The sequence below is a fragment of the Trachymyrmex septentrionalis genome, unplaced genomic scaffold (assembly GCF_001594115.1).
Source record: "Trachymyrmex septentrionalis isolate Tsep2-gDNA-1 unplaced genomic scaffold, Tsep1.0 scaffold116, whole genome shotgun sequence".
In the NCBI taxonomy this organism is placed as follows: domain Eukaryota; kingdom Metazoa; phylum Arthropoda; class Insecta; order Hymenoptera; family Formicidae; genus Trachymyrmex; species Trachymyrmex septentrionalis.
Genome location: NW_017304289.1, coordinates 33,232 through 44,107, shown reverse-complemented (window position 1 = coordinate 44,107; position 10,876 = coordinate 33,232). Strand labels below are relative to the sequence as shown.

General features: G+C 30.1%; 1 protein-coding gene across 1 annotated transcript in view; it reads right to left on the bottom strand.

Moving 5' to 3' along the window:
* Positions 1-4,598: 4,598 nt before the first annotated feature.
* The window catches only part of LOC108754034 (putative fatty acyl-CoA reductase CG5065), a 9,640-nt gene continuing 3,362 nt past the window's right edge, over positions 4,599-10,876 (bottom strand). The window contains exons 4-10 of the mRNA XM_018496065.1: positions 10,077-10,202; positions 9,772-9,917; positions 9,573-9,682; positions 8,207-8,402; positions 6,199-6,438; positions 4,768-5,025; positions 4,599-4,689 (exon numbers count right to left, since the gene is read on the bottom strand). Coding sequence (XP_018351567.1) covers positions 4,599-4,689; positions 4,768-5,025; positions 6,199-6,438; positions 8,207-8,402; positions 9,573-9,682; positions 9,772-9,917; positions 10,077-10,202 — 1,167 coding nt within the window. The remainder of the gene's footprint in view (positions 4,690-4,767; positions 5,026-6,198; positions 6,439-8,206; positions 8,403-9,572; positions 9,683-9,771; positions 9,918-10,076; positions 10,203-10,876) is intronic.

Sequence of the window (10,876 nt, the reverse complement as noted above, 5' to 3'; positions counted from 1 at the left end):
CTAATATCTAAACCTGGAGAGATAACATCATACCGCCTAATAAGTCTCCTGCCTGTGTTGGATAAGGTATTTGAAATGTTATATTTGAATAGACTGTTGCCTTTAATGGAAGAATCATTCCTGATATGTGAACGTCAGTTCGGACTTCGTCAAAAACACACCACCATTGAGCAAATATATAGGCTAATAGAAAAGATTAATAAAACATTTGAGGAAAAGAAGTTCTGCTCTTCAGTGTTCATGGACGTATCTTAGGTATTTGACAGAGTTTGGCACCCAGGTCTATAAACTAAAAACGAATATATCACATCCCTATTATATGATAAAATCCTATCTAATAGTAACTTTTTCGTTAAATATCAAGATGAAGTACCTGCACTTATCCCGATACAAGCGGGAATACCCCAGAGTAGCATATTGGGGCAATACTTCATCAAATATACACCTCTGATATTTCTACTAAAGATACAGTCAACTGCAACATATGCCGATGACGAGTGAAGCTCGATTGCGCACATTATCGATCGGACACAGACGTGATCGAACACACAATACAGCTAGATGCGATCAAATTATCGCATTACAAATTATCGTACCGCAATTAAAAAAAGATACAGATTTCTAAAGCTTTGCTCTATCGAATATAATTGCCAATTTCATTTAAAAAATAGAATATACATAAATTTTAATTAAAAATATAACTATACATTCATTGTAATCATTGCGCAATTATAGAAGGAAAGTAATATTATGTTTTTAGCTCATATGCATATATATTCTTTTTTTTTTTTAATTGGTGTTTATACCACTTGAGAGAGCAACAGCTTTAGGAATCTGGTTTTTTAATTGTGATACGATGATTTTTGTCAGAGTAATGAGCAATCAAAGTTATATATAGATTGTTTTTTTTTATTTAATTAAAATAAAAATTTAGAAATATTAAAAAAAAACAGTTTTTAGCGGAAATTTCAAATTTTTACTCTTTCAGCTTGTAGTTTTGTACATGTCAAAATTACAAAATTCACATAAGCTTAAAAAATATAGTAAACTTTTGAAAATAGAGATTCCAAGCTTTAAAACCCTTTATCTAAATTTAAATTTCGTTCATTCCTAATAAAGATGTACATACAATTTTGGGTTAACAAAGTTTGCAACAAACAACTTAATATATACTGAGACACTTTGTATATGTATTACATGTATATTTAGGTTTATACAATTTGCTTTTGCTAGCTGATAAAGTCTAGAAAGAGTATTAACACTTGACATTGTGTGTTTGTGTTACGCACGCACGCATATCAATATGAAGTGTTAATACTCTATCTAGATTTGAGCAGCTAGCTATAGCAAAAGAAAAATTGCGTAAATCCAAATATACATATAATATTATACATATAATTATAGCTTATGTTTAGCTCACATTGAAATATGTGTGTGTGTGTGTGCGCGCACGCGCGCGCGCGTGTGTAAAATATAAAAAATAAAAATTGTAGCGATGGTTTAGAACGTGTATAAAAAATAATTTTAAAATCAAAATTAAATAGTCGGACTCTCTGCATTAAAAAACAAAAATATAATCTACGTGCAATGAGAGCTTTATACAGCGCGGGAATTGTTTCGCAATTTATATAATAGTGTCATAAACATTTATATAATAGTCTCTTCACATAATATATTAGAAATAACGATTTTTCAATAGAGACTTCGGTTTACTTCAAACCATTTTCAGCAAATTCGTAGAACATAATATATGTGTTGGCAGAACCGTTGAATATCGTTGAAGTTATGCTCTCTATGAAACCGAGGATGAATATCTCCCTACTATCTGGTAGGGAATAGCCCATTTTCTCTCTGCCCTGCTTCTCCGCTGTTTAGCCAAGTAACTAACTACAGAATATAATAGATATAATAATTTCTATTATTGTAAATTCAGTATTTGCTTATCTTATTCACCATCATTCCCCACAGATCACAATTCGGTCGCCCAAAACGCAAGTCAAATTATAAATACGATTAATGAGACGCACACATATATTTGTTCTTAATTAGATTATAAATTTATAAAATAAACAATACAATATACAATATATAATCGTTAAACATGTGTTATCGAGAAAGAAGTCAGAGGAGCAATGACCGTCAAAAATATAATCTAACCGCCACGTCTCTGGAAATATATAAAACATACGTCATACTACTATAATAAAACAAACTTTAAGGTGAGTACATAATGTCATTGTTTGAATTTCTCTAAAATGCTCACATAAGAATGATGCAAAAACCGTGTCTAATTGTAAATTCAAACCATTTGATTGCAATTGAATATGCAGCATTTCCGAAATGAGCCTTCTACTCAATTGTCTTTCTCTAAGATTTTTACGTTCTACTATTCAAATTCATGCTGTTTTCCAATCTATGTTGTCTGATCACAGTTTCACAAAAAGTTTTTTTGATGTCGTTTCTGTGTTTTTTAACTCTTGTTTTTAATAAACATCCTATTTGTCCAACATAGGTTGCATCACAGTCTCGACATTCTATATTATAGACAACATTTTTGTTGGAACTTAAAGGGGGTCTGTCTTTATGGCCTTTTATGATTCCATATAAGTTGATGCTACGAAAACAAAGATTCGTATTCATGTCCCTCCCTTATATTTTTGAATTTATCAGAAATTGCAGGCAAATAGGGAACCATGAACCAACTTCCTCGCATTTTCATCCTCCATATCATTGTTACACTGTTTTGATGTGTCTTGATGAATAAAAGATTTAATTCTAGAATTAATGACGCTGAAAATGAATTCAATAGGATAATCATTTTCCATGAAAGTAGTAATTATAAATTCTATGATTTTTGTGTGATACACAATAAATAATTTTATTACGAAAAAGCATATTTTTTATGTGTGCTCTAATAGAGATATATGGAAATGTATATATTATAAGATAATTATAAAAATGTCAACTTTTCTGTATAAATACTTTAAATATTCAAGATGTATCCAGACAACAAAAAGTATCTAAAATCAAATTGAAAGACGTTCTTTGCGTTTAAAAAAAAACCGACTTAAAGATGTTTTATGTCATAATTTTAGACTTTGCATTATTTGGATATTATGTAAAGTTATACTGCGATGCAGAAATTGCATGGTTATATTGTTCTATAAATAAACAAAATATTTTAAGTTAAAATTCTTAATATTGTTTAAATATTTGTGTATAAAAATTGATAAGTATAAGCACATAATTAACTAGCTTGGCTCACCCTTCTTTTCATTTGTTTCATTGTTAACAAAATATATTGTTCCCTTATTTTATTAAACACCTAATTTCTGCGTTGCAATGAAACATAATTACATTTTAAATACTTATACAAAAAAAGTTTAGATTAATTTTGTCATTATGTTTTTAAAATTTTAATATTGTAATAAAAAAATAATGACAAATAAAGTAAATAAATTAGAAAAAAGTGTAATAGAAATAAAATGCTTGAAATACAACTTTCATATGTATATAGTTTATTATTATTTGAAATATAAATATTAGCACATTTGTAAAAAAAAAGGGTGTAATATAACTTTAATGTTAATATTTTTAAGCAAAATAAACATCACGCCCAAGATTGCAGAGATGAATATTTCTGATCCACATTTTGTGAATGTATTGTAGCACGATTATATGAACCAAATATCGATTTATCATCTGCAGCCTTGAAAGTGGATCTTGCTATGTAGCTTACATCCACTTTGTCAGGAAGCAGTAGTGCACGGCAGCATTTTGCGATTACAAGTTTTAGGCCGTCAAATCTTTCTCAGATTTCTCTCTGTTCTGACATACGCCTTTACTACGAATACTCTACAAACGGCATAATACGAAATGTCGCCATAAGATGGGATCGTTTCCCGTAAGGAGAAAACGACGAATACGAGCTGTTTGCGCGGATGCAATACATGCATTGCTGCAAAGTCAACATTTTGAGTAATATCTACATTAAGCAAGTCAATTAATACAATATGAGTAAGTAATGAGAAAACACAAAATAAAAAATTACGTTTTTTTTTTTTGCGATTTTCTCCAAAACGAAGCAAAAACAAATGTATCTCTATACGATCTATTTTCTTATCTAGTTTATCGATCCTCTACACGCTCCTGAAGTTTTGACATTTAAATTTCAAATACCCTCTCTCTGTATATCAAATGATATAATTAATTATAGTTAATCCATTTACTTAAGATACAATAGATTGATATAAAATAACCGGATTTTAGTCTATGTTAAGTTTGCGATTTCTTCTTTGTACATGCAATTTTTGTACATGTGTAGCTAACTCAAATGCTATAATTTTTTTCTTAGAATCATAACTTATTTAAGTATTTGAAATGTTTCATACTTTTTAATGTACAGAAATGTACATTCCCCCTTTTGAATTTCATCAGTTTTTAATTTAAGACTCAGCAAAGATTACACAAAGGTCACAAAACTTAAGTAGGCCATATACGGTGTAATTACTTTATTTGAAAACAATGTTTAAAAATATTACTGAATATCTTAACATAAAATAATGACAAAATAACAAATATCATACTTAAAGTAAATATTATTCGAACATTCCTCTAAACATAAACCAGATGATCCAAAAGATTATAAAGAAAAGTATAGTTTTGATGATTTGGTGTATCCAATAAAATCTAAAATTAAATATATTGTCTATAAATGAAAACGAGAAACTTAAACTGGAAAGCTTAAGCGAAAGTAAAATTTATTACCTTGCATATTTCATACGACTAACTTTCAACATACTGTCATTTTCATTAAGTTGATAGAGCCGCATGCCCTGATAATGATTAATTAAGTATTCTGTCCAATTAAATTCCACCATGTTAAACTTAAATAATTGTTGATCTTCCTCATTGAGATTATCCCACATCGATTGAATATTATCAATAGAAAAAGTCCATTCTGTGTTACAAAAAGGTTCGATTGCTTTACAAAATTTGTCTACCTTCATATATAACTTCCACATTCTGAAATATATTAAATATTGTTAAAATTCATATTATTAATATAATTTTATTTGATTTCAACAAAAACCATTATGGTACATACAGTCGGTCACAGAAAGATTGCAACACTTTTTTTTCGATGCGTTTCGGAATGTAGCCTACTCACCCAGTGATTGGTTTTTATTTGTGGATAAGAACCAATTGCTCGGTGAGAAAGCTGCATTCCGAGATCCATCGAAAGAACGGTGTTGCAACCTTTCTGCGACATTAAGGTCCCACAACTCATGGTTAACTCTTAATCGAGTATCAACTTATTCAGTACCTCTTTCCAATTCTACAATTGGAAAGAGATGAGAAACGAGTTGTACTTCAGTTAAGAATTAACAGTGAGTTAATTAAGAATTGGGCTTAAATCGGTGCATTCAGTACCATTACTGAGTACTCAGTGAGCGGTTGTAGTACTGAATGCACCCAATAAAAGGCACAGTTTACATTTAAGTCTAATGCACATAAAAATTTTAGTCATAATTGTAAGAGATTTAAAGGAAATATTATAGGCATAAAAGAGAACCTATCAAGGATGTGATTCGGTGGCTGAACGAAAATCTACCAATATTTCCTTGTGCAAGAAAAAATTCAGAACCAATTTCACGACGCAAAAGAGATCGATATTCATAGTCTTACCTTTAAGACTGTCTTAAGCAAAATTTTAAGATGTCGTAAGTCAATCCGAGGACTGTTATAACATCGTAAGACATTATATTAAGACAGTTTTAAAATAAAAACGGAATATGAATACCACTCCATGTTTCGCGTTTCACAGTTGTAACCCTTGAATGCGTTCCGAGTTACGAACAAAGCACATCATGCATCATTTGTCCTCGTTGTTCACCAAATAATAAAGAAGGATAAAGCGATACATCATGCGCTTCATGCGTAACTCGGAACACACCCCTTCAAACTCATGAACATCCATAGATGGAGAGAGTGGAGATTTAGAGAGAGAGAGAGACATCATCCAACTGCACACATCATATTATCCCTTCCACCATGACATTGGTTCTGACATTTCACTCGCGCACACAGGACGCAGCAACGCTTGGCCCCGATGCAGTAGCCAATCAATTTATTGCTTTTTACAGTTTTATAGTTACGATTAGAATTTTTACGTGCAATGGCACCTTTACTTGATACCTCGGGCTACGTCCAATACAAATACTGGCAGCATCCAAAAGTAAAGCAGGAAGGAAGTGACCGAACCAAACGCAAAATTGGTATGGTATTTCATGTTTGAAGAAAGTCATTAATGGTAAATATATGGCATTACGCAAGGGATACATTTTATTGATGTCAAGTAGTCCATAAATGTATTCATTCCAAGTAGGGCCATCGATTGGCGGAGCGAAATTATAAACTAACATATCCTTGATCCGCCTAGAACATAAATTTGTATTTAAATAAACAATAAGAATCTTACTGACCCATACATTTGAAAACTTAACAATAAGAAATAGAATGTAATGGCCATAACGCGCGATCTAAGCTAGATCTTTAATGCTTAAATAATTCAATCTGAATTACTATATATATATATATATATGTATGTATGTACGTACGTACGTACGTACGTACGTATGTATGTATGTATGTATGTACATATATATATCATATTTATATAGTCATTAATTCGAATTGGTTTTTCGGACTTATAAGCGCAATTAAACTATATACTGTAGTAATATCACGAATTAAACTGACAAGCAATTTTAATAATTTGATGCTCAATCAAGCACCTTATTAGAAAGATGTTAATATGCTGAAAAACTGTAAATAAATTTACTGCGGAAAACATTACCTCGGCCTGGATCGCGAATCAAACTTATTGTATTTCGTACGAGCGTTCTTTAGACCAAGCCTTTAGAATACCAACGCCTTAGTAAAATAAGAAGTTTATAAGAATATTATAACTTTTTGCTTTAATAGAAACTTTATACTGAATATCTTCAAATTCGCGGATTAGAACATCACAGAAAGAAAGTTTCCAAAAAATTAAGTAAAAAAGTTATTTGTGAATTTTTATTTGAAGCAGTAGTTTGGACATTTAAACCTTTATTATTTCATAAACTGTTTTTTAAAATAAACATTCATAAATAACTTTTTCCATTTAATTTTTTTAAAACTTTCTTACTGTGATATTCGCAAATTTCGAGACAACCTGTGTATTATTATATAAGGGTGCCCCATATATCCGGACGGGCTGAATATCTCGGAAAGTATGCGTTTTTGAGAAAAATGTTTCAGACAAATGTTGCAATATATAAAATGATGTAATTAATGATATTAGCGGTTTGACCTTGGATATCATCGCCAAGATCAGATCAAGATTACATCGATTTTTTTTAACGGAACACCCTACTTTGATTCTAGAATCTAATAGTCGATGTGGAGTACTTTCCAAAACACTACAATAAAGTTATTTTTTATTGAGTACTTTTCGAGTTATGATGCTTGAAAATACACCGTGTTTGCAGTATTACCGGCATTAGCATTACTCAAGATGTCCGACTGATGGCTAAAACCTCTTGAATGTTGTTTAGGATAATATTTGCCTCTTATTTTCATTTTTGCACTAAAAATTCATTTTTACGTAAAAATAAAAAAAAAGGTATAATCTCCAATGGACTTGACCTTGACAAATATTATCCAGAACATGATCATAAACATTCAAGAGATTTTAACCGTCGGTCAGATACTTTGCGCAATGCTAATGTCGAAGGTACTGTGACTTTCAAGCCTCATAATTCGAAAAGTATTTTATGAAAAATAACTTTATTGTAGTGTTTTGAAAAGCTCTTGACATCAGCTGTTAGATTCTGAAATCAAAAGTAGTGTTCCATTAAAAAAAAAATCGATGTAACTTTGACCTGATCTTAGCGACGCCATGCAAGATCGAACTACTAACATCATTAAATACATCATTTTATATATTGCAACAATTGTCTGAAACATCTTTCTCAAAAGCGCATATTTTCCGAGATATTCAGCCGGTCCGGAACGTATGGGACACCCTGATGTAATATATACTGTAATATATATAATTGTTTTCTTTGTATATGAATATATTACATTTATCCTTATGTACTCGTTATTCCTCATATTTTTTTTATAGCTACAATAATATAAATTATAAACCTGATCGTACCCGTGTTGATTGTGGACATCCCACGCACTAGCAATTAAAGCATTTACGGTAAAATCAACAGGAACTATATTCGCCTTGTAATTACCATTACAACGTAGAAATCTTACGACGCCAAGTAGCAAACTCCTTACAAAACCTGATGGCCCATACATATTGTCAATCCATCCGATAAGTGGTTCACTGGCGCTAGATATAACTAAAACGAATCTTAATTATTCCTCTGCGTAGACGCACGAGTATTAAATTTAATTAAACGTACTCGTACGCAAGCATGCACGCATTCTATGGTTTCTTATAATTATTTTAAAATTATAAACTTTCACATTATACAGGTGTGTCCTAACTACGCTAAAAGATTTTAAGGAGTGATTCCTCACCCAAAGGAATTGACCTCGAGAAAAGAAAACCTCAAGACAAAAACTTTATATGATCATGTCTTGAAACAGTTTAATTACGAAGGTATACAATATCAAAATAACAAAAAGATGTTTTTCCTAAAAAATTTCGAAAATCATTCGGGTTATTTTAATGAAACTTCATATATGTTTAAAGGACATGAAGCTGATAATCTTTTGAGGTTATACATTTTTGTTATTCAATCAGAAGCAAACATAAAGATAAAACGGGTACGCTTTTTTATGAAAAAAATTGATACGCCATTAATTTCTTTACGTTCAAAATTTTTTTATGATATATAAGATATCAGCATTGGGGAAATTAATAGAAAAAAATATCTTTTTAATATTTTCGATAGAGAATAAGTCATTTCTGAGATCAATATTAAATAAATCATAATAAAATCATAATCAAATAAAATGATTTTGGAGTCTATAAATTTGAATTAATTTTTTTCCTCAGAAATGATTTATTCTATTGAAAATATGTAAGAAACCTTTTTTTGTTCATTTATCTCAATTATCATAAAAAAATGTTAAATATCAATTTTTTTCAGAAAAAAGCATACCCGCTTATCCTTCAGTCTGCCTTTGATTGATTAAAAAAATAATGTACAGCCCGAAAAGATAAGTCTTCACCGTTAAACATACAAACATTTTTTAAAACAATCTGAATAATTTTTGAAATTTTTGGAAGAAACGGAATTTTTTCATGTCTGATCATGTGTCTTTGAAACTAAGCCGTTTCGGACATTCGGTTTTTATAAATTTCGTCTTGAATTTGTGTGAGGAATCACCTCTTGAAATCTTTTAGCGAACTTAATACACATCCTGTATATGTGCCATACTATATGTTGCAACTAATCGTGGCAAATAGTTAGATTACACTGTATATAACTTATACAGGAATGGAATTTAGTAAACACTTCGTTAAAAAATCTATTAGTTTTTATAATTAACTATATCGTTACTCATTGCAGGTCGAAATATTCCAATTGGTAAATCTCCACTTTCGTTTTTAAAGAGTCCTTCTGCAATCGCCTTCGTGAATATGTATGTATTCAGCCATTGTGAGGAGATTCTGCTCAAAAATTATAAGTTAATTTCCTTATATTTATATTATACAATACATTTAACTATACTTTATTATTTTTGAAATAGAAAAATTACTTAGAAATTTTCTCCTCGAATATGTTGTCGGGTAAGTTTCGTGCGAACGTGATAAGATGTTTATGATTAATGGGATACGAATATAACCGTTCTTCGATATGTTTTACATGACAGTTTGAGTATATTGTTGATACATGAATAAATGACTGAAACAGATGTTAAATTTAATTTATGTTTCTTTTTTAAAATAAGTAAAAACTTTATGACATATATTAATTATATATACATGTATACGATATATATTAATTATATATTAATAATTTTTACTAATTATTATTGTTAAAACATATTATTAGATCAATTACCTTCAAATTTGGCATGTGTTTTGCAAGTTTTAAGATGGTAGCAGTAGCATCAATGTTTACTATTGTAGAAATTTTGATCTTTTCGTAAAATTGCATATTCGCTGCTATATGAAAAATTATGGATACCTAATAATAATAATCGTTACTTTAATACGTTATTTTAAGAATAATAGAAATATAAAAAAAAAGAGAGAATTTATATCTTTGTTGATAGTTATCCCAGATAGCACGAAAAAATTTTTTTCCGAAAAGTTCTGAAAAAAATTCTTGTCAAAAAATGAACATTATTATATGTTGTCAAAAGAGGTCTTAAAGACAGCTATAAGAATATCTCATAAAGAATGAAAAGTTCCATTAGAAAAATTTTTAACCTTGACCTGACCTTAAGGTCATTTTCTCAAGGTCATCAACTTCTTTTCCCCTTGAAAATTTCCCATAAAACTCTTGCCTTAAACTTATAGATTTTGAGAAAATCGACTGGATAAATTAAAATGGTCCACCCTGTATATAGACATATATATAATATGGGTAGTTCCAAAAATTTTTGGGACAATTTTTATATATAGATACATCGAACTAAACTGAGTCGGAGAGTTCTTTACAACTTTTCAATTTTCGCAATAATTAACGAGACATTAATTTCTAAAGATTACCGAATAAGCACATATTCGGCAAATCTTTTCACTAAAAGTCATCATATTAGTTCGGCTTACCGCCTAATAATGCAAGCACATCGAGATGCAGCCGCACAGTGATCGAAGTTACTGAACACCTTATTAGTAGTAAACAATCTGCCGCGA